This window comes from Streptopelia decaocto (assembly GCF_964273445.1).
Source record: "Streptopelia decaocto genome assembly, chromosome: 20".
In the NCBI taxonomy this organism is placed as follows: Eukaryota; Metazoa; Chordata; class Aves; order Columbiformes; family Columbidae; genus Streptopelia; species Streptopelia decaocto.
Window position 1 is genome coordinate 2,876,964 of NC_138675.1, and position 27,252 is coordinate 2,904,215.

General features: G+C 49.4%; 5 protein-coding genes across 6 annotated transcripts; 1 reads left to right on the forward strand and 4 right to left on the reverse strand.

The window, feature by feature from the left end:
* Nucleotides 1–1,082: 1,082 nt before the first annotated feature.
* Nucleotides 1,083–3,086, reverse strand: LOC309448247 (phospholipase A2 crotoxin basic chain-like). The gene is made up of 5 exons (XM_082069612.1): nt 3,041–3,086; nt 2,517–2,571; nt 2,213–2,348; nt 1,656–1,762; nt 1,083–1,548 (listed from the first exon to the last, which is right to left on the reverse strand). Exons 2-5 carry the CDS (start codon nt 2,554–2,556, stop codon nt 1,424–1,426), a joined length of 408 nt encoding a protein of 135 aa, XP_081925738.1. The 5' UTR covers nt 2,557–2,571; nt 3,041–3,086; the 3' UTR covers nt 1,083–1,423.
* A 319-nt stretch (nt 3,087–3,405) lies between these two features.
* LOC309448382 (basic phospholipase A2 homolog 2-like) lies at nt 3,406–4,246 on the reverse strand (the record flags this gene model as incomplete). The annotated part of the gene is made up of 4 exons (XM_082069856.1): nt 3,406–3,530; nt 3,608–3,714; nt 3,820–3,964; nt 4,207–4,246. The coding sequence occupies 4 exons, from the start codon at nt 4,244–4,246 to the stop codon at nt 3,406–3,408; spliced, it is 417 nt and encodes a 138-aa protein (XP_081925982.1).
* Nucleotides 4,247–6,113: 1,867 nt separating this feature from the next.
* Nucleotides 6,114–8,075, reverse strand: LOC309448428 (phospholipase A2, membrane associated-like; the record flags this gene model as incomplete). Its single annotated transcript, XM_082069928.1, has 4 exons — nt 6,114–6,259; nt 6,756–6,862; nt 7,094–7,238; nt 8,039–8,075. 4 exons carry the CDS (start codon nt 8,073–8,075, stop codon nt 6,114–6,116), a joined length of 435 nt encoding a protein of 144 aa, XP_081926054.1.
* Nucleotides 8,076–10,832: 2,757 nt separating this feature from the next.
* UBXN10 (UBX domain protein 10) lies at nt 10,833–14,909 on the forward strand. 2 transcript variants are annotated; one of them, XM_082069770.1, is made up of 2 exons: nt 10,833–10,896; nt 12,533–14,909. In XM_082069770.1, the coding sequence occupies exon 2, from the start codon at nt 12,548–12,550 to the stop codon at nt 13,421–13,423; it is 876 nt and encodes a 291-aa protein (XP_081925896.1). In that variant the 5' UTR covers nt 10,833–10,896; nt 12,533–12,547; the 3' UTR covers nt 13,424–14,909. The 2 variants fall into 2 exon arrangements, with proteins under 2 accessions (XP_081925896.1, XP_081925897.1); XM_082069771.1 differs by lacking the exon at nt 10,833–10,896 and adding an exon at nt 11,699–11,821.
* Nucleotides 14,910–15,699: 790 nt separating this feature from the next.
* Nucleotides 15,700–26,666, reverse strand: LOC309448475 (ATP-dependent RNA helicase DDX19B). Its single transcript, XM_082070027.1, has 12 exons — nt 26,520–26,666; nt 25,574–25,622; nt 25,139–25,192; nt 24,137–24,272; nt 22,140–22,232; nt 21,416–21,518; nt 20,819–20,933; nt 20,478–20,655; nt 19,796–20,033; nt 18,592–18,754; nt 17,989–18,180; nt 15,700–17,572 (listed from the first exon to the last, which is right to left on the reverse strand). Exons 1-12 carry the CDS (start codon nt 26,574–26,576, stop codon nt 17,511–17,513), a joined length of 1,440 nt encoding a protein of 479 aa, XP_081926153.1. The 5' UTR covers nt 26,577–26,666; the 3' UTR covers nt 15,700–17,510.
* Nucleotides 26,667–27,252: the final 586 nt, after the last annotated feature.

Below are 27,252 nucleotides of genomic sequence, written 5' to 3' on the forward strand. Positions count from 1 at the left end.
AAACACAACTTTTGCAGCCCAATTTATTGCGATGCACTGAGGGGGTGCAGTGTCTGAGCCAACACATCAGCACTGATAACTCTGGATAAACGTATTCATACAGCCACATGTCCAAGCAGAAAAAATAAATAGATAAAATTCACACAGAATTTAAACAGGGAGAGTGTGTTTCAGCTCATCCTGGCCTCGCAATTTGCACGTGTGATCTCTCCCATCTCAGCGAGGATTTAATCCTTGATTTATGCCTTGCAAACAGCAGCTGTTGGGCGAGGGGCTACTCGCTCCTTCCTCATCTCCTCCAGGACTAAACGCCACAGGAGGAGGAGGATGGTGGAGCTCGATGCCTGGGTTATAGCCAGAGGGAAGCATTTCTGATTTAAGGGATATTTCCTGGTGCTGTTGACTTCAGCTTTGGGGCAAGGCAAGGTGGGAATTACAGCTGCATCAGCTCTCAGGCAAATAGTGTTTTGTTGCTGTTTCTGTTTCTGTATTTCATTGCTGAAATATGAGGTTTGCAGCCTTGAGAGCTCTTGGGGGTCAGCCCTACTGAATTCGTCTGCAGGGCAGAAAACCTGTGCCGTGGGGATGCTGCAGTGGTTGGGGGTGAAGCAGCCACAGCCTAAACTGTCTTTTCCTCAAGGACATGCTTGGGGTTTTTGCAGAATTAAGCCAAAACATTCTTTTCTGGTGAGAAATCTGTTTTGCTCTGTGCTGGATGTGAGGCAAGAGTGAGCTCCCGGCCACCCCGTCGCAGCAAATCTTGCCTGCGCCTGGCCCTCCCTCGGCATCGCACCCACCCGCAGCCCTTTGCACCGGCTTTCGTTCCTCTGTCTCAGAAAAACGGCAGATTTTTGGAGCCTGAAGGCTGGGGGGTGAGCAGGGGGCAGTTCAGGGGTGCAAATGCCCATCGGTGGGAGATGCACCACCTCTCAGGTGTCATTTTTTTCTGGGTATTTCAACGGGAGACCTAGCTAAGAGCTTAGCTTCTCCCTGGCCACAAGGGGTGGTCGCTGGGCTGAGTCACATCACACGATGTTTTGCACTCTCTGATTTTATTTGGGAGCAAGAGAAGAGAATCTGGCGTGAAGCAAAAAGCAGAGGGAGCTGAGAGGCTGCTCCGGGAGCTCAAGCCAAGGGGAAACGAGTCAGTGAAGAGGCTGGTGCTGGTTTCCATCTCACCCTTTGCAGGGACAAGGCACAGGTGTCCACCCCTCCCTTGTTTTTCTGCGCTGAAATATTGCATCTGTGCTGCTCCCCCTCCTCGGATCCAGTGTATAATGACGCAACTTCACCAGAGGCTCGTTGTTCTCATGTCAAAGCCAAAAAAGCCCCAAGGAGGAGACCCGCCAGGGTTGGGAAACGCTCCCGGCGCCGGCCCTTTGCTTATCAGCCTGGAGGTGGTTTTGCAAAGATCCTTTTTGCTTCAACATCTCCCGGCTCGTCCCCGGCACTTGCTGGGACGCCGGGCCAGCGCCCGGCTCCGCATGCGGCAGAGCCAGGCGGCCCGCTCGCATCTGCAGGCACCGCGCTGGCACCACGTCCCCGACCCTGCAGAGAAAATGCGTCTGAGACCTTTTTGCACTGAATAAAAGGGCACTGCAAAGGAAGGAGATAGTTTGGAAGGAGGTTTTGGAGCCGCGGCTGCGAGGACTCACTGCAGGTGGGGATTCCTGCCCGGAATGTCGCGGCGGGCTGGATGGGTCCCGGGCGGCATCGCCGTGCTGCCAGCCTGGCGTAGCAGCAGGCGCGGAGCCGGCAGCACCTGAGAGAACAAGAAAAGCCTGGCCTTACCCGAAACACAGTGATGGCTGCTTACAGCTTTCCTGAAACAGGCTCTGCGAGAGCCAGCGGCGTTTGCATCCTCCTCCTGCTGTAAACCACCCTGGAGCTGCTCTTTTCCAGCCCGTTCCCACAACAAACTTCTCTGCTTCTCCACACAGCCCCTGCCCAGAGCCCTTGTTCTTGTCCCCACCCTCTCTCTGCTGTCACCCCGTTGACTTCAGCTTCTGTCACTGGCACAACCCTACCAACTACAGGGCTGGAATGCGGGATGAACACCATCCCCCCTTCACTAAAACTTGTTCTGTTCTTGTCACTGCCCATTGCTGGCTCTGTGTTTTGCAAAGCTTTGGAGGATACTGCTGGGGTTGCTCACAAGGTCCAGGGTTACCCCAGGGCCAGCGTTAGCCATCCCAAGCAGCGTTGCCCATACCGGTCCATTGAAGCCCTTGATGTGCCACCGCTGCCCCATCCCGAGTAGCAGCCGTGGGCGCTCAGATTTCCAACGGTGCTCCCTTCGAGTCCTGGCGCGAATGCGCGTGGGTGCTTCCCACGAGCTGTGAACACACCTGGAGTGACCACAAAATGTGATTATTTTTCCTTTTTTTTTGTTTGTTTTTTTTTCAAGTTATATGCAGAAACGAGGCCCATGGAGAAGAGGGCTTTGCTGGGAGTCTCCCCATGGAGTGCAGGGGGGTTTGGGGATGGTCCCCGCATCAGTGTGGGGCTGCACTTACTGCAGGCAAACAGCACCGCCAGCATCAGCAAGACCTTCATCTTCCTTTTGCCCTTCTGGGAGGAGAAACAGAGGGTGGGATCAGTCAGACAGCATGTCCTGTTGACAGGCACTGTCTTACAAACATTGTCCCTTTGAAATTCAGGTCAAATCCCCCCAAAATTTGGAGGGAGGGAGGCAGCCATGCTCCCTTCCATCTGTCTTGCTGCCTCTTGGCCAAAAGCAAATGCATTCTGAAGCTGTCCCACCCCCCAAGCGTCTCCCACCCCCCGAACATCATCTCCCACCTCCCATCCCACCACTTTGGGCACGCAGAGCATCACTTTGCAGCAGCAGTTCCACTATATCCCTGGGGCTGCAACTTCCCAGCCCAGCTTTGCCCTGAAAGCATTGACGTTTTGTGGCAAACAGCAGAAAGCAGCCCGCCTGCTGCCTACCCCCAGTATCCCCCTGCTGCATTTTTGTTTCGGCGCAGAAATGCAGCTGCCCCATGGCAGCAGCGGGGTGAGGGTGGCAGTCGCTCACCGGGGAATCGCTCCGGCTCCGCTCCTCCGTGTCCAGCCCGCGGGCTCTGAACTGGAAGCTCTGAAATGACTCGCCTGTCCCAAAAAACCACTTTGTGCTACGCCCCTTCCCTCGCCGGTCAAAACCCCGTGGGCTGCAGCCCGGAGTGACGCAGTTTTTTGCAAAGTTTGGGGAGGATGATGTTTTTACAGGGATTTCTCTCCCTGCCCAGCAGCAGCTCACAGAGGACCGGGCTGGTTTAAACACGTTGTTTATTTTCGCGTTGATTAAATTCACAGCGCTAACACGGTCCGTGCAGGCAGGGGCGTGGGGCGACGCCGATGCAGAACCCGTGCGTGTGCTCCGGCCCCACATCCCAGCTCCCGTCACCGGCATAGGAATCTGAGGTAGAAGCGATAACGTTTTCTGTAGCTCCCGCTGCTCCGCTTCAGGCAGAGAGCCAGGCTGCGGTCACACTCACAGGAGAGCTGGGCACACCAGGAGCCACCCCCTGCAAGAAGAGGGGGAGCCAAGGGTCACCCCCAGCTTTCAGAAGGGGTGACACCCCTTTTCCAGGGTTTTACTCACCGCAGGAGGGGCTGCCGCTGTGCCAGCCGTAGCTGTATCCTTGCATCTTGGCATTGCAGCCGAAGCCCAGGAGGTTGTCGTAGCAGGTATCGTGCAGTTGGCAGCATCTGCGCAGGAGCTTGAGGCTTTGGGGCTTGGGGTTCTTTTACCCCCAAATTTGAAGCCATGTAAGGATGTGTTTGAGCAGGGAGATTTTTTTAATGGGCATTTACCTGTCTGTTGCATCTTTGGGCTTCCCTTTGCCCCGGATGCCGCAGTAGCAGCCGTAGGAGGAGTAATGCAGCAAAGCGTTTTTCCCCGTCACCTTCGTGATCATCTTGTGCAGGTCCCAGAGGCTCCCGTGAGATGGGGACAAGCCTGGTGGGGACATCAGTGGGGCTCATGCTGACACCCACCCCCCAGCAGCATCCCTGCATCCCCCAGATTGGTACCAGGCCGGTGATGTCTTAAAAACAAGTAGATGCAACAGAGAGGAATCACATCCCTGGCTCAGTGCAGGAGAGTTGTTGTGTGTTTTGGAGAGATGGTCGTGAGGAAATATTAAGAAATCACCAGTTTGGTCCTAATTTCCATGGACTGGTGTGAGCAAGGACACTTACCCCAAGCGAACAGCACAGCGCAGGCGAGGAGAGAGTTCATCTTCTCGATGGCCCTGGGAGAGGAAACCAAACTTGTGTCATTTCCCCATTATATCAACCACTTTCCTTTTTACTTCCCCTCCCATCTGGGAACAGAGATCAGGGGGACAAGGGTGAGTCCATCACCATTGTTTTGGCATCTTCAATAAGTTCTCCCTTGCTGTGGCTTTCCTGGCACAGACCTTGCTCCCTGCTTGTGCTCTGGCTTTTTTAATCTTTGGTTAAAGGAGGAAAGAGAGGAAAATTGTTCCTACAGCCTCACGTACCTCACAAAAGCCGCCGCAGTGCCCTGCAGCGGGCAGGGCCGCCTTTATATCGGGTTTGCCCGGATGCCCGTCTCGCCCACATCTTGCTGACTGGTCTTTTCTGCAAAGGAGAAGGTGCCGTCCTTCCCCTTTACAATAATGCAAGAAATCCCCCCGAATTCCCAGCTCTGTACCCCACACATGGGGGTTGGTACGGGGAGGGATGAGCTGGCAAAGCAGCATCATTTCCAGCCTGGGGAGGAACCCAATTCGCTCTGCCCCAGGCTGGAGATGCCCCAGGGCCTTTTTCTCTGCCCTCCCCAGCACCACAATGCTATATTGGGGGGAAATAATCACCTTGATTCAGCTTTTGCACCCCGGCAGCTGTGATCAAGTTGGGTTTGGGGTTTTTGAGGGGTTGCACAATTTGGGAAGTGTCCTTCCGACACGCTGCAAAGGTGATTCAGAGCAAGTGATCAGTTTTTTGGGGAAAAAATATACAGATAACAATAAAAGCATCCCTACATGTGCAGTTCCCAGAAACACGGGGTTATGCAGATATTGGATGATTAAATACTCACCTACCGTGAGAGGAGATTGAACTAAAATGGATGTTTTGCGATGAATGCAACTCCTCTCTGTACGATTTTTCTGCTTTCTCATTGCAGCCCCTATGCAGAGCTCAGCCCTTAGATGAGAAACCATTTAGTCACCAGCTTAACTGCCCTCCTAAATTAGCATCCACCTTGGGATGGATGAGGTCTTGAAAACGTCCCTCCTCTGTAGACAGATAACTATTCTTTAGCCTTAATTTTACCCACCAATTTAATGTGTCAGAGGAGAGTCTCAAATCATTTCCCACATTCTTCCACCTTCATTTTTCATGCAAAAAACGCTTTTTGGGTGTATCTCATCTGCGCCTGAATGCACCGCTGTGTTTTAGCTCTGTGAGTCAGTTCAGAAAGGGGAAAGGAGTGTTGGGAGAAGCCAAAAAACTCGACTGTGATCAGGACTCATTCCTGGGCAATAATTTTGTTAACAAACCCTGGGGAGTTTTACGTGGTGGAATTTACTTGTCCCCATTTCTTGATGCTCCCCCATAGCGAACAACCTGGCAGCAGCACTATCGCTCCATGGTGGGATAAAGCTGGCCAGGGAAAAAGTAAATAACTGGCTGTGAATTAAAGCTGCTCTCAGATCTTCAGCTTTTTTGGGCTTCTGGCAGGATTTTGAAAATATTGGGGTGTCAGGCAGCTGGTGTGAGATACAAAAGTGTTCCCCAAACTCAGCAGTGCCGCTGTTGCAGTGCCTCAGTCTCGGTGGCTGGTACAGAAAAGCACCACGGAGAGTAATTTCAAATAACTTTTATTTAATTATCTTTGCTGGGAAATGAAATCAGGAGAGGAAAGAGAAGAGGAACAGATAAAAATAAGGGAGATGTGTCTCTCTAGGAACTGGGGGATCTCCATCCCTAATGTGTGCGTGCCCTTCCTCACCCTGAGCATCACCTTGCTGGGATGCTTGTTGGCTCCGGCTCTGCTCAGTCCCCACATTAGGCTTTTCTTGCCATAGCAATGGGGAAAACCCAGTCAAAACCTGCAAACGGGTGCAGATTTCTTCTCCTCAGCACTGGAGTGAGCTTCCTCGGCATTTCAGCTTGAAATAGAAGCGGTAGGAATTATTGTAGGATGGCAAAGTGCTGGCGAAGCATGAAGCCACCGCCCTGTCACACAGGCAGGTCTCTCTCTTGCACCAGCTCTGCTCGGTACCTGCAGGGGAAAACACAGAGCTTTGCCGTAGCTTTCTCATCTGGCATTGGTGTTGGGGTCCCCTTGGAGCACCCCTTATCCCTGGAGCTGCCTGGGGGAAGGACATCAAGAAACATGCCCTGGTGCTCAATCCTGGAGTGATAATAAGTGATAGGATGAGAGGAAACGGCCTCGAGTTGCACCAGAGGAGGTTGAGGTTGGATCTTGGGACCAGTTTCTTTCCCAAAGGGCTGTTGGGCATTGGAACAGGCTGCCCAGGGCAGTGCTGGAGTCACCATCCCTGGAGGGTTGGACAGACGGACATGAGGTTCTCAGGACATGGGGTACCGCCAGGGCTGGGGGAATGGTGGGACTTGATGATCTTGAGGGTCTTTTCCAATCAAAGTGCAATACCCGTTTACTTATCATACGCTGTGTCCCCCCTTATGCACCCAACAGGCATCAGGCTGTTTTCATCCCCATGGGGTCTGTGGGACCCTTGCTCAGTGGTACTCACCGCAGACAATGTCCCCATCGGTGACGTTGAAGTGGTAGGGGGTTATTAGGGGGCTGCACGTGCCCTCTCGCAGCTTCCTATAGCAGCAGTCGTGGGCATGGCAGCACCTGAGCGGGGGGAATATCTGAAACTGCTGCCTCCCAGCCTCCCCTCACCGTGCTTGGAAGGTCCAGCTTCAAATTTAAGGTGAGCAGGAGGAGAGGAGGACAAGGCAGCAGCAAGATGTGGCTGGGGAATGGTGCAAAACCCCCTCTCAGAGCACAGATATGCCACAGGGAGCTTTCTAGGGACCCCCGCATGCTGGGGCGATGCGTGGTGATGCTTTTCCAGGTACTTACCGGTCGGTGGGGTCCACCGGGGTCCCTCTGCCCCCGATGCCGCAGAAACACCCGTACCAGCTGTAGGTGAGCAGGGCACTTCTCCCCGTCGTTGCCTGGATCATCCGCTCTAGCTCCAAAACGCTGCCGCGAGCCGGTGCCAGCCCTGTGGAGGGACAGAGGGATGGAAATGGTGCCCGAGCGGCGTGAGGAGGTGGGCAGCATCGCCATAGAATGATAGAGTCATTTTTGGTTGGAAAAGACCTTTAAGATCATCGAGCAACCAACCTCGCAGCAAGCAGAGGAATTAAATAAACCTTGCGTTGCTGGAAATAGGCATTTTCAGGCATGTGAACCATGAGAAACCCTGAAAAACTTCCTCAGGATTATGTCTGGTTCCTGCAGCTGCCTGATTTGCTCCGGCAGGAGATATCGTTGCTCTCTGAACAGGCTGTGCCGCTTGTGCATCCTGCAACCAGCAGTGCCACGTTGCCAGGATCAGCCCTGGGCTCGGCACAGGCAGGAAAACAGGTGACAACAGGCTCCAGGGCCTCTTAAAATAGAATCATAGAATCATAGAATGGTTTGTGTTGAAGGGACCTTCCCAGCTCATCTAGTTCCATTCCTGCCATGAGCAGGGACATCTTCACCAGCTCAGGTTGCTCAGAGCCCCGTCCAGCCTGGCCTGGGATGACTCAGGGATGGTTCATCCACCACCTCTCTGGCCAACCTGGGCCAGGCTCTCACCACCCTCAGGGCCAAAAATCTCTTCGTCACATCTAGCCTGAACTAATGAATAACTATTGATCATGAAGACCTCCTGGACTAGAGCAGCGCTACAGGGAGCATCAGAAACTGCAAAATTTAAACAAAAACCTGAATCGTGCACAAATGCTCCGGGTTTGTATGTTTTTTTTGGCATGCAGAAAAGATCTCAGCCTGGCCTGGTGAAACTGGGGCACTTACCACAAGCCAAGAGCACGGCAAAGAGGAGATTCTTCATCCTTGGGCTGGTCCTGGAGGAGGAAACATCAGCGGTGGGTGATGAGCAGCACCCGGGGGCACGGCAGACTCTGTCCCCACACCCGCAAGGTGACATTGGTGTCACTGAGGATACGCAGCGCTGTGAAGGTATCACCATGCATGCAGCTGATGCCTTTTGGTTTTGGGATGCGGCGCGTGGCAGGGATGTGTACAGGGAACCAGCGCTTGTCCTGCCAATGGAGAAGCTCCGTCCTCCCGCACCCACCCCCCCAGCTGTTTGATAAAACAACAGGGCAATAAAATCCCCCCTCTCCTTACCCCACCTGGACTCGGCTGCTCCAAAACTGCCGGCGTAGTGCGGTGGCTTTATATCAGTGGCGAGATCCACCCCCTCCTCTATCTGCGCCGGGGGGGCCGTTCGGGTCTGGCCGAGGCCCCGTGGTGAAGGTTCCATCCTTCACTAGAAACAAAAAGCCATTTATGCCCAGGGCATGCAGAGTTGGCATCACAGAGGTTGCTGCATCCCTGTTCCAGCCGTAGAGGTGACACTTTGGCTGTGGTGACATCTCGAGTGGGTTCTTGGATTTGCCAGCCTAAGCTCTGCAAGATCAGAGGTGGCTTCTCTTGGGTCTTTCCCTTGCAATTTTCCCCCTAAATCCACGTTGTGTCCAAATCCATCCACGCCGAGCGGCAAGGGGAGAAAAAGGGAGGACGGCAAACACCGCGGTCGCTTTTTGTGGGTCTGTAGTTTCCCTGGAGTATGTGGGCAAGGGGTCTGCGAAATTAAATTATCAGCAGAGAAGGCTGGAAATGCCATGGAAACCTGACTCGGAATGCTTTTGGAATACGGTTTTATTTAATCACCATACCTGAGACGTGATACAGAGGCACGAGGGAGGCAGAAAACCGGAGAAGATAAGAAACAAAAGGTGCTATCGGCCCTGCAAAACCGAGAGCAAACACAGAAATACAAGGATGGCATGCGTGCAGGGCTCCTCCCTCGGTAATTAACCACTATTCTAGGGAAGCGAATTTTTGGGGAAGGGGACTGTAAGAAAATGGCTGAGGGGTCTGTATTCAAGCAAAGCCCCATTTCTTTAGTTTCTCAAGAGCAGCAAAGCCTCTCCCTGGAAGGGACATCACGTCCCAGCTCCCCTTCAAGGCTGCAAAGATACCTGTCCCAGGGCTTTTCTTCCCTCTAACTGCACCTTCGGGGTGGGTTCGCTGGCCGTGGTGGGGAAAATGACCCAAATCTCCTGGGGTTTCGCTGTAGAGTTTAGCTAAACCTGCATGAAAAACACTGTCTGGGGTCTAAACAGAGACAGAGCACTGGGATCATGCAAATCTGTGATCCACAGTCTGTTTTAAACAAATCCCCTCATTTTAAGCCCTCCCTTTCCATGGAAAATCTTAGCAGAGCGAGCACGTGAAACTAAACCCTCTCTACAATTGAGCCACAAACCCCAGGGCTTAAAAACCACCCGTGGAAGTTGTTGCCCTGTTGGAAATATGAAACTTTTCAGCCTTTTTATGGAGCAAACAAAGAGGGGATCAACCCGCTCCTCTGTTTGTTCAGGGCCTTGCTGAAACGTAAATGCTCTGGGTGCTTTGATCTGCAAAGTGCGTGTGATTTATCTGAGCATCCCGCGATTTATCTGAACATCCCGCAGATGGGATGAGCTGATACGCAACTATTTTCTGACTTTTTTAGTGCTCGGGAACGCCTTGATCTTCCCCCGCCTGCAGGGTGGGGATCCCTGATTTGATGAACACTATCTGAAGTTATTTATGGGCTTGTTTCTTGCTGCCTTTGGTGGGCAGCTGGTAGTGGGAGAAGCAGCTGGTTAACTAGGAGCAGGTTTAAAAAGGGATTAACGGGGAGAGATGGAAATGTCAGCGCGACGTGGGTGTTCCCACAGCCAGAGCTGGGTTTGGGGTGGTTTATGGTCCAGGTGGTGGGATGGGTGCCAAGGGTCAGGCTCTGCTCCCCAGGAACAAGCGGCAGGAGCAGAGGAAACGGCCTCAAGTTGCGCCAGAGGAGGTTGAGGTTGGATGTGGGAACAATTTCTTGCCCAAAGGGCTGTGGGGCATTGGAACAGGCTGCCCAGGGCAGTGCTGGAGTCACCATCCCTGGAGGGCTGGACAGACGGACATGAGGTTCTCAGGACAAGGGGCAGGGACAGGGCTGGGGAACAGTTGGACTGGATGATCTTGAGGGGCTTTTCCAACCAAAGTGATTGCACTCAGCACTCACTTGAAGCTGCTCAGTCACACCGCCTCCAAAATCATGTCATGGGTGTTAGAACCCAATCCCCTTGTTCCCAACATGCAGCTTTTACTCAGCAGAGAGACTAACTCCATAGATTTAAACTTTCAGGCTTTAAAAGACAGGCTTTTGGTGTTCAGGCGGGGTTACAATGGTGCGATTTTTCCTCTGGGTGAGGTGGAGGAACAAGAGCTCCCGCGGGAGGGCCGGGGACACCCTGGGAACAGGAGCAGCAGGTGGAGAGGTGACCCTGCTGCCAACCCCTCACCCCCTCTCCTTGTGCCCCTCAGGATGAAGCTTCCGCGCCACCATCGAGGCCCGACACTACCCCAGAGCCTGCACAGGGACACTGCAACCCAGGTACGTCCCTCCCGGCCCCGCTTGGGTCCGCCGGTGAACCCGGACCCGCCCCTCGGGCCGACACATGGCTGCTGGAGGACCGCGACGGGCGGCGCTCCGGCCGGTTCCTCTCTGTGGTTGCGGGGGCGGAGCCTTGGGCGCGACCGGAAGTGGGGCGGTCGCCTTGGCAACGCGGCGCTGTTGCCCGTCGGGCGCGGGCGGCCCGGGGCGGCAGGTGAGGCCGGGCCGGAGGGTCTGGAACTGTCTGTGTGCGCCGGGTTGTAGAGCCCGGCGCCGGCTGAGGGGCCGGGGCCTGGTTATGGGGCTGTGGAGGTGGGTTATAGGGTCTAAGCCTGGCTGCGGGGCTCGGTTTATGCAGTAGGGCCTGGCTGTGGGGCTGGGCTGGGCCACTGAGGGCTGTAGGGTCAGGGGGTTGGGGTGTCTGCCTTCCCACGTCCTGGTGTTACCAGGTTTAGGGGCACGTGTGGGCACAGCCCTCTCTGACTGCAGTTCTCCATCCCAACCCAAATATAACTGCACCGTATTTAAAACAGCTCCTCGTGGTGAACCTCTAAGATGTATCATGCTGCAGCAGTACAGACCCTTGCTTAGGTGGGTTCTGACACGGTATCTGTCTGGTTGGTTAAGGCTTTTTACCCTTTGAACTGTTGGTGATATCTAGTAAGTGTACCGATGCGCTCGGACATTCCTCTTCAGAGGGTGCAGCTTGTTGCCTTAGAGTTTATTTGTTAGAGACAGCACATGACAGGCACACACCCCCTCCTGCAGGCTCCCAGGAAACTCCCCTGTGTTACTTGGGCAGTGTGTCCCTGTCCGTAGCTCTGACAGAGGGACAGGTGTCTCCAAGCAGCGTTGTCAGGACTCTGCCTTGGCATTGCACCGCCTTGGTTTGCTGCTGAGTGTTTCCATTTCACAGCAGTGGAGGAGAAACCAAGCGTTAAGAAACACATCGACACATCACTGGAAAAAGGTTGTGGAACAACCACAGTGGCTGTTCCCTTCTGCTTGTTTGTTTTGGGTGTTGAGCAGCAGGCGAGTCCGATTTTATCATTACTAGAGAATGCCAAGTGATAAAAATCAACATTTTCTGCCCCTCCTTGATGAATCCTGTTACTCAAACCACAGAAAAGGAAGAGAAGGTGCGTGACCCTGTTGAATTTCTTCAAAATGTTGTTGTGAGGTTGTGGCCTGTTGATCTGCGCTTTTGGCCTGTTTTGTCCTGGTAAAGCATGAGTGGTCTGAGCTCAGCTTAAGTTGGGGAGCACACAGCAGAATATGGCTTCATCTTTAATGGAGGTTAATGCTGATCTCTGTTATGCAGCTTTTGGTCACAGGAGAAGCCAGAATGGGTTTCTCTGTATTGAATCAGCCTTATTCAATCTCAAAGGTCTTCAGAGATTTTTAAAAAGTGAAGTACAGTCAGTCTTACCCAAAAGTCTGCAACGGGAGTTTAACCTTTCACTGCAGGAGCCACAAAAGGACCAGCTCTGTGCTTTGAAGTTCACTCATCTCCCATTTTCACTGAGTTTCTAGCTTCAGATAAAAAAATGTTTCTGTTCTTTCCATCAAAAAGTTTCTTCAGGTTGGGAAGGGCGCGACTTCCTGATGCTCTGGGTCAACTTTAAGTGATTCCTGACAAAGCCAGCGCTTATAAATACACATATCCCACCGTTTCTGACTCAGCCGTTACTGAACCGTAGGATCGCTGCCTGCCCACACAGCGATACACCAGATTTATTGCTATTATTAGCTGTTGTGGAGCACAGACGTGGGAGCTGTAGGGAGATGAAACTCTCTAGAAGCTTTTTGGCCGATTCCTGTAACTTTTCCCTTTGCTACCCCGTCCGCAGGTGCCTTGAGAAGCAATGGCCACAGCGGCTCTTCTGAACTTACCACCATCTCACCGCTCCTTCCCTTCCAGCACAGCAGCCGCTTTCTGGTGGACAAATACCCTCATCATGCACGTCACCCGGCCAAAGTCTGCCAAGGGACGCACGAGGCCGAGGTTGAGTTGCTCTCAGAGTGTGGAAGCTTGTCCTTACCGAGTGCCACCTCCCCCGCCACCTCCCCACGAATTAGCGAACAGGCGGAGAGAATCATCCACAAAACGGGGATTCCCGGCCAGCCATGTGTTTCCGGAGGAAATCCCAGGGCTCCTGCAGCAGGTGCCTTTGCGGAGCTGCTCTTCCCTCAACAAGTACAGGGTGCTCCCCTCCATCGGCTGCAGAGGCGCGGGGAGCGGCGCCGTGGAAGCCGTAGCTGAACAGATCGACCAGCTGAAAGTGAGTTCAGGGCATGGGGATGCTCCGACAATCAAAACTCTTTCTGGAGAACAAGAATCTGCCGGTGTGACGTCAGAAATCGATGGCCCCGATGAAGAAGGCTCACATGTGCAGCGTCCCCTTGCAAATCCAGGAAGGAAAATGAGACAAGTGAACCCTTCGATGTCGGCTTTGAGTTTGGAAGAGCCGCCGAAAAAAGAGTCACGCTTGCTGCTCGCTATTCGATCTCCCTCCGGTCAGAGATTTGAACATCATTTCAAGCCCACTGACAGTCTCCAGACCGTCCTCGCCGTGGCGGAACAGAAAACGGCAGCCAAATACAAATGCTGCAGCGTGGAAACAATGGAGGTGCCCCGGAGGAGTTTCTCCGACCTTACCAGGTCCCTCCACGACTGTGGGATTCTCCACAAATCCGTGCTGTGCATCCAACAGAAAGAGCAGCACGACACTGATCTTTAGGCGCATGGAGATGCCTCCACGCCGCTCTGGGCTGTTCTGCTGAGTGGGATGTATTCCTCCTTCTAAAAACCTGAAATTCTGATGTTTTCTGGGCTGACTTCATCTTGCCATCTTCCGAAAACTCCCTGTGAAGCAGATTCGTGTATACATGTTCAAATAGTGTTTCAGGTCTTTATACCTGCGACAGAAACTGCATCTTTTTTCACATGTGCCATCACAAAATGTTCCCCAAGCGTCACCAGCCTTTGGCCTTCTTTTTTTTTTTTTTTTAATTGCTAATTTTCTTTGAAAACTGGACTTTCCGAGACTTCTCGCCTTGTCCTCGTCTGTATTTCACAAAGGTGCCACTTCCCAGAGCAAATCCAGATGCAGAGGCACCTTTTGGGATCGTAGAAAGGGAACAGTTCTACTCTGGAGGAGCATCTTCAGTAGGTCATCAACATCCTAAAGCACCTTATTCTCGAGAGTGACTGAGAAGGAGATGCAACCCCCAAAATATCTAGAAATAAGAGTAATAACACATTAATGGATTACTGTGAAGTATTAAGTTGTAAAATCGATGGTATTAAAGCTGTGAGGGCTCAGCTCTTTCTGGAATAACCTCAGCGCAGCTTTAAAGCGTGACTACGTCATCTTTCTAAGAACAAATAGTTCTTATTTTGGCTGTATTGGTAATCAGCAGGATTTTCTGCTTGGTTTTCTCTCTTTCATTCAGCTTGTGTGATCCATAGGTAAGAATAGACGGATAGTTAAGACGTAATGTTATAAAATATTTCCATTTAACACCTTTACACTGAAATGAGTCCAAGAAAGCAAGTGTAAATAAAAGAATTAATTGGATTTGATGGAGGAATTGGCTCAGGCAGTAAACCATACTTTGCTAAACCATGTTTTACTAAACCATCATTTAAAAATGGCTGTTTAAGGGCAGGTTTTTGATAAATACAATGTGCTCGTGCTAAAAAAAAGAAGAATCTTCTAGGTTTCTAATGCAGATTCTTCTGGTTCAAAGGCAGTAAGTCAATCCGGTCAAAAAATGCAACACTTGCTACAGAGCTGAGCTAGTGTTAATCATTTTGAGTTAAACCCAAGGGTATTTTAACCTCAGTTTAACTGCCAAACCAGTGCAAAACCGGTGCCGGTGTTGATGGCAAGCGCAGCATCTCCTTCTACAGCAAGTGTTCGGAGAAACGGTCCCTGGTGAAATCTCATTACCTCCTGCTGCAGGTGATGCTAATTGCACAGGAGCAATCCCGGCGTCTTCAGGGAGACCAGGACACCGCAAAATATGGGTGTCTTTAATCAAACCTTGCTGGGGAGCCAAGTATTTCGCTTCGTTTCAGAAACAGGAACCGTTTTCTGTGTTTCATTCAGTGTTAAGTGGTTAATTCCCTTCAGATTTTGTGTGTACTATGTTACTTCGCCATTTCTGAGTGTTTTCCTCCTCTGTGGTAGCACAATCAATAAAAAACCTTTTAGGCCGAAACTTGAACTTCAGATGATTTTTGTGATCTGGAGGCTTGGCCGTCGCATCTCCCATTAAGTGAGAAATGCTGTTAATTGGATGGCAAATCCCTTGGGGATGGGGTGCTGCCCCCCCAACCACCTTGCACGTGCCTCCCTGGGCTTTGTACCTCCATCCTGCATTCAACACAAGGTCGCAGCAAAACCAAAAAGCAGCTCCAACCACGTGCAGCGACCACCGCGCCGCTCTGAGAGCGAACAGGTGCCGACGCTTTAACAAAAACCAGAGGAATAAAAGCAACTTGGATCTCAGTGGACAGCACTTCTCGTGCTGGAGGATGTTCCTCCTGAATATCTTCATTTAAGATAAAGCTGAATGAGTTTGGCGCTCTAACAAACTCACCCAAGGCTACAGCAGCTTCAAAAATGTGCATTTTAATGATTTGCCTTGTCTGAAAACCACACTAAGTCTTGATATAGCACAATGCAGATCTCCCCATTTTTCTTCCCTTCAGAAATCTTGTGGGGACACAGCGGGGGGTCTTGGCAGCAACTTTGCCCAGTCTGGCACAAGAAACACTGCAGGAAGGAAGAACAGGATTTACCTGACCTCGTTTATCATGTAGTATCATTTAACAAGCTGCTTTGGGGGAAGCTTTTAAAAATTTCACCATTAAATCAGGTGAAGCTGAGTCACGGGATGCTCTGAGAAGGTCAAAAATGGAAAACGCATCGGCACTCCAGGCTTGGAACATCCTTACCTAAGGCTTTTAAACAACAACAAGGTATTTAAAGGAGAAGTAAGCGGAGGCATCGTTCAGTATGTGTTCTTTATTCCAATTAAAAGTACATTAGAAACAGCACACAGGACCAGCAGCAGTTTTCATGACAATTCAACCCAATACTCTGCTGTCACGAGGTCATTCTGCTGTACTAGGAAAGTAGGTGATTGAAACAAGTCTTCCACTCGACACGCAAGCACTCACTCACCTGCCACTTTAAATAGGTTTCCAACAGAATAAAAATAGATACACCCCAGAATACAAAAAGTTTAATTTTAACAGTTTTTTTTTTTTCACTAAAGCCTTTATACAAATTGATAAAAGGGTGCACAATTTCCTAAAATTTTAGGTACATTTTAAATGAGCCTTTTTTTACTTGGTAAAAGGATCCATGTTCCTGTCTTTGAACAGAATATGATGGCCAAAATTGCAAAGAAAATTTCCTAGTTAAATTTACAATTTATACATTTGTTTTGAAGTGATTCCTGCACTGAGTAGCAAGCCGATGGCTGCCCACGCGTGTCCCGTAGTTTTTTTTCCCCAAAAAAGAACTGTGCACCCTAAAGATCTAGTTCAGGAGCCTCCTTTTCTCCTGGAAACTGGGCTGGGGGGGAACAACCTGCAGGCTTTCAGCTGTGCGCACGAGAATGGTCCCAACCCAACCAAAAACCCGAGCACAGAATTAAGCAAATCCTTCCTCCTCCGGCAAGGATCACCCTGGGGCGAGGGACCGCCGACCTGTTTTGAGCACAATGGAAGTGGAGCGCTTCCCGTCTGCAATTTGGCTGAGCAATTTGAACTCAAAACTCTGGTACTGAAACATAATGTAACAGGTAAATTTGGTGTTTGAAAAGTTGTGTTGTTTTTTTTTCTTTTCTTTTTCTTTTTTTTTTTTTGGTCAATACAAGCTATCATGATTTTGATTTCTTTTACTCATCGGTGAAGCCCAGCAGCTCTGGACGTTATTCACGCCGAGCTTCACAGCAGCATCTTAGAACTGGCAGCACCCGCCTAAAGGTGACCGACCCCCACTCCAACGGTCAGTTTATTCCAAACATTAATTAGTACAGTTCCCTTCACGCTTTCCCTCCCTCCCCACCTACCCAAACCTTGGCGACGGTAAAGGCTTCAGATGAATTTCTAGAGCACATCAGCACCGCATTACGTACAGCGGCCTTTCTAACAAATCAAAGATAAATTAAAAGAGAATCCTGCCCAGCAAAAGCAACACGGCACCTGTGTTTGCGAGTATGAGCTACTGGAGACATCCTCAGGACAATTTACGTAAGGAAAAGCAGGGGAAATCCATCAGGAAGCCAGAAATGAGGCTCAGAGAGCTCAGGGGAGCGCCAAGGAGAATGACATCCTATTTTGTACAAGTTGAATTTTTAGCCAAAAAACAGCTGCCTTGTTTTGTGTTTTTTTTTTTTTTTCTTATCTCCATCATATATCTGGCTGTTGAATTTTAACTGATCAGGTTCACGCTGAACTTTATTCCAATTAAAGGCAATAAAGCTTTTCTTTTAAAAAATTTGTTTCAGGTAATCACACATTGCCCATTTTTTGGCAAGTGGATTTCTTAGAATTCAAAAGAACTTCCCGTTTTAAGGCTAAACTAAGAAATTTTAAAAGCTTCTGTAAACATTTCCTCTTCCTCCCCATAGTTGCACAATTTGAAGTCCGACTGCAATTTTTCTTTTTAAATGAGGTAATTTTTGTGTACTTGTATCTTAAAGAGTCCTTTTCGGGACTAGGCGCGAGGCGTGCCAATCTGAACGCGGATCCAATTGTAGTGGGAGAGCTTCCACAGCAGGAGACACACCAGTTCCAGCAGCTGTGCTTCAGTTAGTTATCTTCTCTATTTCATCCAAGTCATCAGTATCCAGCTTGTTTATCTTTTTGTCTGGGAAAAGATGAGAAAAATCAATCAGATTTCGTAACACAGAGAAGGGAAAGCTGCTCTTTTTAGCTGGTTTTGAGTTCGCGTTTAGCTGTGAAATGTTTGGTCAAGTTTTAAAACTACAACATAATTTTTTCTTTTATTAAAGGCACATCCAGTTATTGGAATCTTACCCATTATTTGAATCTTACCCATCTCTGAAACATCAATTTTAAGGACTATCCATCAAATAAACAACTTATTTCCGCTCCTACTATATGTCACAATTCACAAGCCCAAGTGACACGACACAAAACACTCACGTTCTCCTCTGCGATCGGTTTAAGGCTCAATAACGATCCGTTCAGTATACAGCTTGGCAAAATTCTGCAGAAATAACATCTAATTTGAGAGAAAGAAGAAAGTCTGAGGGTACGTACTGAAATGTTCCTGGATTCTGTTGAGAATATTCATGCTGTGCTTGCTGTCCACCATGTTAATCGCCAGCCCTCGCTTCCCAAAGCGACCCGTGCGCCCGATCCGGTGCAGATAGGTCTCGTTATCTGGATTTCCATCTTTATCCACAGGAAGGTCAAAATTGATAACAACAGAGACTTGCTCTACATCGATCCCTGATAACAAGAAGCATCAGATGACACAACTACAGTTAAACCAAGTACTTAACTGTTCTAGGATGTCAAATTGCAACACAAATTCCTACTGGAGTTCACTGTTTTTCAGATTTCTGCATTTCAGAACATGTTTATTTTAAAATAAACACTGAGGGTCAGCAGTACAAGCCAAGCTCAGTGCCAGAGGCATAAAATTCTCCCAGGATGGACTTTTGCCTTCCAGGCTACAAGAGGCCCATAAGGAATTAATTCTGTTTGCCCACAGGCACCTTTAGATGCACAGACACAATCAGAAATGACTTAAAACCCCCTAATTTGTCCAGATTGGAACACTTGAGGATGTGAATTCTTTCTGCAAATGGTGTATTATTGTAGGAATTGCTGCTTCGGCCCCGCTCTGCCGTGTCCTACCTCTGGCACAGACGTTTGTGGTCACCAGCACCTTTTCTTTGCCTTCTCGGAAACGCTCAATCACAGCAGCTCTCTGTTCCACCATCATCTCCCCGCTGAGCAATGCCACCTGATGGCCTTCCTTGGAGAGCTCCGCCGCCAGCCAGCCCGCCGTCTTCCGGGTCTAAAACACAAAGCCAGGCTTGCGGAGAAAGGTTTAACAGTGTAAAGGAGGAATAAACCTCTCTGGGCTTGGCTGGAAGCTGCGTGGCTGCTCAGGTTTTCTGTCTCAAAAGGAAACGGCTCCTAAGAGCTGCACCCACCTGTTTGACTAAAAACTGCGTTCCCAGCTCTCATATCAGAAATAGGAAAATGTGCATCTGCCACCACAGGAACCCATAGAAAGTGTTTCCTTGGTGCTCAGCTTTCACTCTATGTGGGATTACACACATACGCTAAAAACTCATAAGCATTGTCAAGAAAATAAAAGTACTCAGGTTGGAAAATGGCAGGGTTAGAGCTGAATGTCACAGTGAAATCCAAGAGAGGCTCTACACAGTCTTGGTTTAAACAGTTGCCAATTATGATCATTTCCTGAGCTCCAATTATGTCTGATATTATTACATCTCAAGACAGTGTAAAAGCAGGAGAGTGCAGCGCAATCCAAATACAGGTTTTATCTTGTCTGAGCTGGCTTTGCGGGGCTGTTCTGGTGCTGTCAGCACTGGGTTTTTTTATTATGAGTTATGGTGGCTTCCAGAAAAAAAGCAGTTCCAGTATGATTCATAGCGAGACCCCAGAGGTTTATTACCAATTACCCGAGGGAAATGGACTCCCAGGAAAAATAACGTACCTGCTGCAGAATGACAAGACTTTCTCATCCCTCATTCTGCCCTATTTTTTATCCATTTTCCAACCTCAGGGTTTTGCTTGTGTTGTGTGGTTTTTTTTTGTCGGTAGTTCTGAGTAATACTTTGGTTTTGGAAAACTGTGCATTACTCTGATCTTTGCTTCAGAGGACTTCCAAAATAAAAATTACCCAGAAAAACAACCTAGCTGGTGCTATCGTGGCTCTCAAGATTTCACTCCAAGAGAGAGACAGAAAAGCCAAAGAAAAGGACAATTCCTGTTCTCATTTTCTTTCTGAAAAGCACGCCTGCCAGGTTTTTAGCACCAGCAGACACTAACGGGGTTGTTAGGACTAATGTTCCCCAAAAGGACTCACGTGGCAGAAGATCATGGCCTGGGCAATGGTGATTGCGCCGTAGATGTTACACAGAGCCTGGAACTTCTCGTCTCTGTTATTGCACAGAACGTAATACTGCTTAATTGTGTCCAGTGTCTCCTCCTCTCGCTTCAGTTTGATAATGTTTGGGTCAGGAACAACTTTTTGAGCAAACTTCCACACGGAATCCTCAAAAGTGGCTGAAAACAGAAGCATCTGGCAGTCCCTGGGGAGCATCCTGCAAGAGAGAGAGCAAAATGGGCAGGGTTCCCATGCAACGCTGTCACCCGCTGATATCCTGATGGGATTGAATGCTACGGGCAAAGCGGAACAATAACCTCAAAACCAGTTATTTCAGTGGCTGGGAAGACTAACGCTGATCTGAGCAACACCTGATCGTTCCCCCATGGACCACTGGCATCCAGCCCTGCATTCTAAAAAATGAATAAACCCTGCTCCAGGGACAGGCTTTTTATTCCTTAAGAAAATGAAACTGCTTGTCATCCCCTGACATTCCACTTCTATTAACCATCTGGATTAGAGCTAAATATATCGTTTTAATCTTGTTGCTTTATCGGTGAAGACACCGGTCAAGAATCTAGTCCTGCTGTCCCTATGTTATGAAATGGCTATAACCAAAAGAAACAAAAATCACCTTGGGCAATGTACACAGAGTCCTTACCTCTGAATGCGGATGCTCTGGTCCTGATGGCCCTGGGTTGCTATCATCACGTCAGCCTCGTCCAAAACGAACACTTTGATTTTCTTGGGATCTATGAATTTGAGTTTGGAACACCAGTCCAGCACAGTGCCGGGTGTGCCGATCACGATCTGCTCAGAGATCTTCTGACCTCTCTCCACTGCCGGGACACAAAGGAAAGTTTTCCTAAGATGGCTGAGCAGATGCTGAAATGTGCTGCCCCTCTCCAAACCAGACTATTCCACCAGCTGATTATTCATTTTCTGTATTGCACCCAAAGAACATCATCGTCTCATTTATCAGCACCGTTTCACTTTACTCACATTTATTGCCTCGGACGGCGTAGGCAAGTTTCAGCTCCGGATAAAACTTTCCCATCTGTTCAATCACTTTTCCTGTTTGAAGTGCCAGCTCGTAGGTTGGGGAAAGGCACAAACACTGGAGGGACAGAGGGATAACGCGTTTGAGATGACCAACAAGAGACAGGAACAGCATTTTTTAAGGAAAGAATTGTAGCCTTAATAACACTGCTCAAACATCTCAGGAGGAAACTGGGTTACAAAAGCCCCTTTCTGGGCATCCTCTGCTCTGTTATCACTGATACTTTCCATCGCAAATTCTACTTACTTAACCCCCTTCAGCCCGCAATATTTGTTGATTTAATTGCTCCTAGAATGATATCTCCCCCATTTAACTCCTCACAGCGCAACAGCATCCTGAGTGACGCACAGGAGGGACTGAATAGGACAAGTTGTGACCAAATTCCAAGTCTTTTGCATTAAAGGCACCTTATATAAACGGCATCACAGATATGCGTTCATCAAGCTCTGAATTTAGTACTGAAGGTCTCGAGAAAAGCCCAGCCCAGCTCTGCACCACCACAAAACCCCCCAAAACCAGTCACAGCCCAGAAACTTCACCTGTGGATACTTGTTCCCAGGTTCAACGCGACTGAGCATGGCCAGGACAAAGGCAGCCGTCTTGCCAGTACCAGACTGAGATTGTGCGATCAGGTTCTGTGGGCTGCAGAACACACACCAGACGTGAGCTCAACCAGACAAACCACCCGGACAGCGTGTTCATGGGGTTGAATGACAAACAAAATGCAGCGAGTGGCATTTTAATACCTTTTAGATTTACCACTGCTCCGGACTGGTGCCTAATGGGGCAGATGTTACTCTCTGCCCTCTACCAACATTCTCTTTCAGCTTGATGATGGAGATTTGGAAGGCAAACAGCGATTATCTGGCGGTACTTTTCCATTTTCCACATCTCCCCCTAGCGTCTTAACATTCCAGACATTTCAGCTCAGAGGAAAACCAGCCACGCAGGCACCGCAGCATCTCAGCTGCTCCCACCCCACCAGGATTTCTGGAGCTATGTGCCATTGCAGCCTTATTATTTTTCCCTACACCGACAAGGAAAATGGGATTCACCCCTGCTGAACGTCGCGGTGCTACGTGTTCAGTGCCAGCCCTAGGAAAAGGACAAATCCAGGGCTGCTGTCACAGTGTGTGACCACAGAAACACCGGGACAAGGCAACACTTTCACCCCATCGCCATCCTCCCCTGTGAAGCTCAGTAATAGTACACTGAATCTTTCAAATCCTTCCTATACTGGGAATAGGAATTATGTGTACATACGGTTCAGCAAGCATCATGGGCAGGGCGTTCTCTTGTATTTTAGACGGTCTGTTGAAGCCCATGGCATAGACTCCTTGCAAGAGCTGTGGCTTCCTGAAAACAGAAGAATTCTCATACCGTGACCTATTAAAGTACATTTGGTTTTCATTTGTGTACAAAAAGCTGAAAAAAACCCTTGCAAGCAGACCTAGAGCTGCCTCTTTCTAATCGCACCGGTGAAGCGACTACGATCAGTGCCTGGAAGCTACAAGTGACAGCAGAAAGTTAGCAAAAACCCCTCGGTTTGGTAAATCAGCCTTTCACGTGGAAAATTGGCTGTCACAGCTCGGAGGCAAGTGCTGGGTTCTTGTTCTAAAGCAGCTTTCAGACAATCCTGGGAATCTCAGAGCAGAGAACATTAATCCCGTCCTTTAGGCCAATCCCATTTCCTCAGCCATGGCTAATCTCAGCGCCAAAATTATCACTCCTTGAAGACTCAAATACGGGACTGAGCAACCTCAGTAGAGGAGGAACAGAATGAAGTGTAATAACGTGGAATCATTGCAAGGATTTCAGTAAGTCATGCTGGATTCTGTAAGACAAACGGACATCTTAACACTGGAGCGATCTTGTCTTAGCATACAAAACCGGTAAATGAGTGATAAGCTTAGTTTACTGTGACTACACCTGTGGTTATAACCCAGCGCTCAAACCGACACGTGTCCTCAAATGCTTTTTCTCAAGGGAGCTTCCTCGTCTCAGCAGACACTTGTGTAGACAAGGAGATCCAAGAACAACCTAAAATTCAGGTTATGGTGCCAGCAAACTCTTAGCCGATGACCTCCCAGCGCTCACTGGAGTGCTCTCAGTGCTGCTCAGTAAGGGCTTTCCTTTCAACGCAGGTTACAGGTTTCCTGCCCACCATTTTTCGCTGTTAAGAACTTCCTATTCAGCCCAACGTGCTTTTTAAAAATCGTATATTACTTTCAGACGACGGCTGGAACAAAAGCTCTTTGAAAACGTAACCTTGTGCTGCTCAGAAGCAAGGACGTACAAAGCCCAATGCTGCAACAGTTGCCAAGGATACATCAAGTCATAACAACAAAATGAAGACTCAATTAGTCTGGCTCCCCCCATCATTAACTCACTGGGACTGTTTGGCTTTTGAAAGACAGGAATTAGTCTAACAGGCACTACAGGACCTCAGGGGTTTTTTTGTAGACATTCAGCCACTACCATTAACAAAGTGAAATGACATCCTGACATTTCACAGCTCCCATTTCCCTGTGGAGCTTGCAAAAGAGCAACAAAACCGAGATCATCAATATAACCAACAAGAATCCCAACAGCACAGGCTCTTCAGCACATAAATATATATATATATAAATCTGTCATGCCTTAAATACAGCTATTGTCACTCAAAAGGTCCACCGGTAAAGGTATTCAATAGGAAGGGTCAGAAAATACCAACACTAGTAGTACATAAATCCAGTATCGCCGGCAGAGAAGAGATAAGCTTTTCCCTTCGGACTATTCCCTGCTGTTGGACCTCCACAAATAACTCTCGGAGAAGAGGAACAGAAGACGGTTGTGTTCATCACTTCTGCCAGTAAAACAAATCTCATGTTTTCCAAAACACCTGCTCCGAGCCTCCCGCGTCTGCTGGAGAACCAGTGGCCAAATAACCACACCTCTGACACAGAAAAGGTCTCACTTTCATCACACACGAGTCTCACTGTACATTTGAAGACCAAAAGCCATACATTAAAATTCAAAATAGTGTTGCCAGAGCTGATTCTAGAAAGCGATGCTACCTCTACACAGACCAGGAATTAAAACAAGTTGTTTCAGGGGAAACCTTCACATAACACCAAGATAAAATAATTCCCCTTGCATTTAAATCATACAATAAATGATATGCCAATTTATTAATGACAAATTTGCAGTAACTTGAAAGAGAACCCTGTGCACTTTTAAGCGTTATCATCTATGTAGCCAGGAAATGTAACGGGACTTACAGTCGCAGCTCCTCAAAAGACTTCACGGAGTAGAGAGGGGACGTGGGATCCCTCTGCAGCACCTCCACTTGATTCGTCGTGTCCACCAAGTTACTGCGGATCAGCTTGTTCAGCAAGGACTGGGCAGCTCTGTCCTCTGTGGAAAAAGAAGGGAGGAAAAAAAGGAAAAGAAATAAAATCACGGACTGTGTCAGGTGTCTCTCCCACTGAAATGCTGCATGACTGAGCCAGTCAAAGAGCACGAGATGCATCAAAATATTGAATTCTCTGTTAGAGAGCAATGGCATAAAAAAGCCAAAGCTTCCTGAGCGAGACTTCTGTCAGGATATCCCAGAGATTCCTGTTTCATATCCAAGAAGACAAAGCAAAGCAAGCAAGACATTAACAGATACAGAACTCTGCTTATTTAAGATATTATAGCTTAGCGTCTGCCTGGCAGGTGGGACAGGGTTGAAAACCTCTTAAACCTCACTATTATCTGACATGTGGGCAGCCACCTTTTTGTTTGTTTGTTTTCTTTTTAAGGGAAGTTTGAGGACAAACGGTACTTTGAAAGATCCCAGGGCTGAAACACAGCAAGGCCTGTGGATCAGCGAGATCGAAACTGCTGCGCTTTGGGGTCTTACTAATAAATCTGTTTTCTGAAGGCACCTTCTGAAGGATTTAGAGCCGTTACCCACCTCTTAACAGCCATTTCACACAAGCAACATGTTGGTTGCTACAGTAATTCCAGCTCCAGGTTCTCCAACCGCTCCTGTATCCCATCCTGCCCTTGAGGACACCGCTACTCCCTTATTTCTCTCCACTCTAATCCACGACTCTCCCAACTTTTTACAGGCTTTAAAAATATTACAGAGGAAGGACGATGTCTGATAATTAAGTCCTTGGGGTAGGAGACAAGATCATCCATCCTGAGACATAAGGCAGACTCACTTAAGTACATACAAAATTAATTTTCTTCAAAACTTTTCTTGCCAAAGCGTTTTTCAAGGTGGCACTTACCCTTCTCCTCATCCTCCGTCTTCTCTACGTTGTCATCCGCCTTGATGACAGCACCTTAATTAAACACAGACATTTTTGGGGGGGTCAGGCCTCAGAAGCAGCCCACACCCACCACATTTTACCTATTTAATACTGTGGGAAAAGCTACAAACCAGCTCATTTTCCTGTTGAGAACTCTGTTCTATCAGCGCGCAAAACAAACCCAAGTTACCGCGTGCTCTGTCCGGCCAAATTGCAGTTTATCAACCACACTAACAGATTTTTGCCCGCAAAGCTCCTTGAATACAGCAAAACACGACTGAAAAAAAGCACGCGAGCCAGATATTTAGTCTACGCTGCTGTTTAATCTCAGCTTTATGTTTCAGCAGCAGCGTTCCAAAGCCCACGGGAAAACATCGCGCCCTTTCTAGGACCATTTCAGCAGCTGTAACTCACCGTTGGCATCTGGTTTGGTTTTTTCGTCTTTCAGTTGTAAACTGCTCAACTGTAAGTGAGGAAAAACACAAAATCAGAGTAATTCAAAGGCTGCCACACCAGCATTTTACTACTGGCCGGGAAAACCGGTGCTTTCATCAAGGTTTCCAGATTTTACCTTTATTGCACAGTGAAAATCTGTGCTCTTGTTTTCAAGAGTTTTAAAACAAATATCACTTTTTTCTCAGGTGTAAGGGTGACGGGGAGAAGGGGGTTGTTTTCTGGCCCTGTATCTCTGCTCCCTAATAGTTCATCTTGACTGGAAATGGGAGAAAAATGTACATTCCAGGATGGAAACTGGAGCCAAGGGCCGTCCCAGGATGCGTTGGTTTTACCCCAGAAATACGACAGGGAGAGCCCTGAGGGTCTCACTGCACGTCCAGGGGCTGAGTTCATGCTCTCCATGCTACAGGGCAGCACTTGAGCATCACAGGAAAATAAGAATACCCACCGCCTTAAAAAAAATGTAGATCTTGTCACCAAAAATTGAGAGAAAATGGATATTTTTGGCCTCTGGATGAATACTTGAATGCTCAGTGATCTGTTCTAAAGCGGGGCTGTGTCCGGACATGGGATGAGGGGAAGGACAGGGGCCTCCCTGCCCTTTGGAGAATCAAAAGATGAAAAGAAGGGGGAATTATTTTTTTAAAAATAGGAAGAAAGGGGTTTTTTTACTCCTAAAGAAAGACTTTAGGCCCGGGGACACCCCGAAGCGATGCTGCCAACAGGGCCCCGGGCGAAGGGGAAGGACAGGGCGCTCCCTGCCCCTTGGATGCGCCAGAAAATGGGGAGAAAAAGGGTTTTTTTCGGCGCTCGCTGTTTCCCGTGAGGGGGCGGAGGCGGCAGCGCAGCCCCGGAACCCCGCGCCCCAGGCCGGGCCCCCCGGCCACCCCCGCTCCCCACTCACCGACTCGGCCGCCGCCTCCTGCTCGTCCACGGCCAGTGCCCAGGAGTCGGTGGCCATGGCCGGGCCGGGGGGTCGGTGGCACCGGGGCTCACCGGGAGCAGCCGCAATGGCGCCGGGCGCGGGGATCGCGCCTGCGCCGCCCGCAGTCACCGCCCCGGCCCGGCGGGAACCGCGGCCGCGGAATCGGCGTTCCGGGAGCGGCGCGTTCCGGGGCCGCAAAGCGCTGTATAATAGAGGGTGTTGGGCCGGTGCTGGAGCGAGCTGAGAGAAGGGAACGGAGCTGGGGAAGGGGATGGAGATCAAGTGTGATGGGAACGGCTGAGGGACCTGGGGGGTTCAGCTGGAGAACAGGAGCTGAGGGGAGACCTTCTGATCTCTGAACTGCCTGAAAGGAGCTTGGAGCCAGGGGGGTCGGGCTCTGCTCCCCAGGAACAAGCGCCAGGAGCAGAGGAAACGGCCTCAAGTTGCGCCAGGGGAGGTTGAGGTTGGATGTGGGAACAATTTCTTGCCCAAAGGGCTGTGGGGCATTGGAACAGGCTGCCCAGGGCAGTGCTGGAGTCACCATCCCTGGAGGGCTGGACAGACAGACATGAGGTTCTCAAGGGTGGGTTATGGTTTGACTCGATGGTCTCGAGGGGCCTTTCCAACCAAAATGATTCAGTGACAGGGTTGGACTCAATTAAAACACAGTACAAAGGTGACACAAGCTCTGTCACCTCTCACCATCACTCCA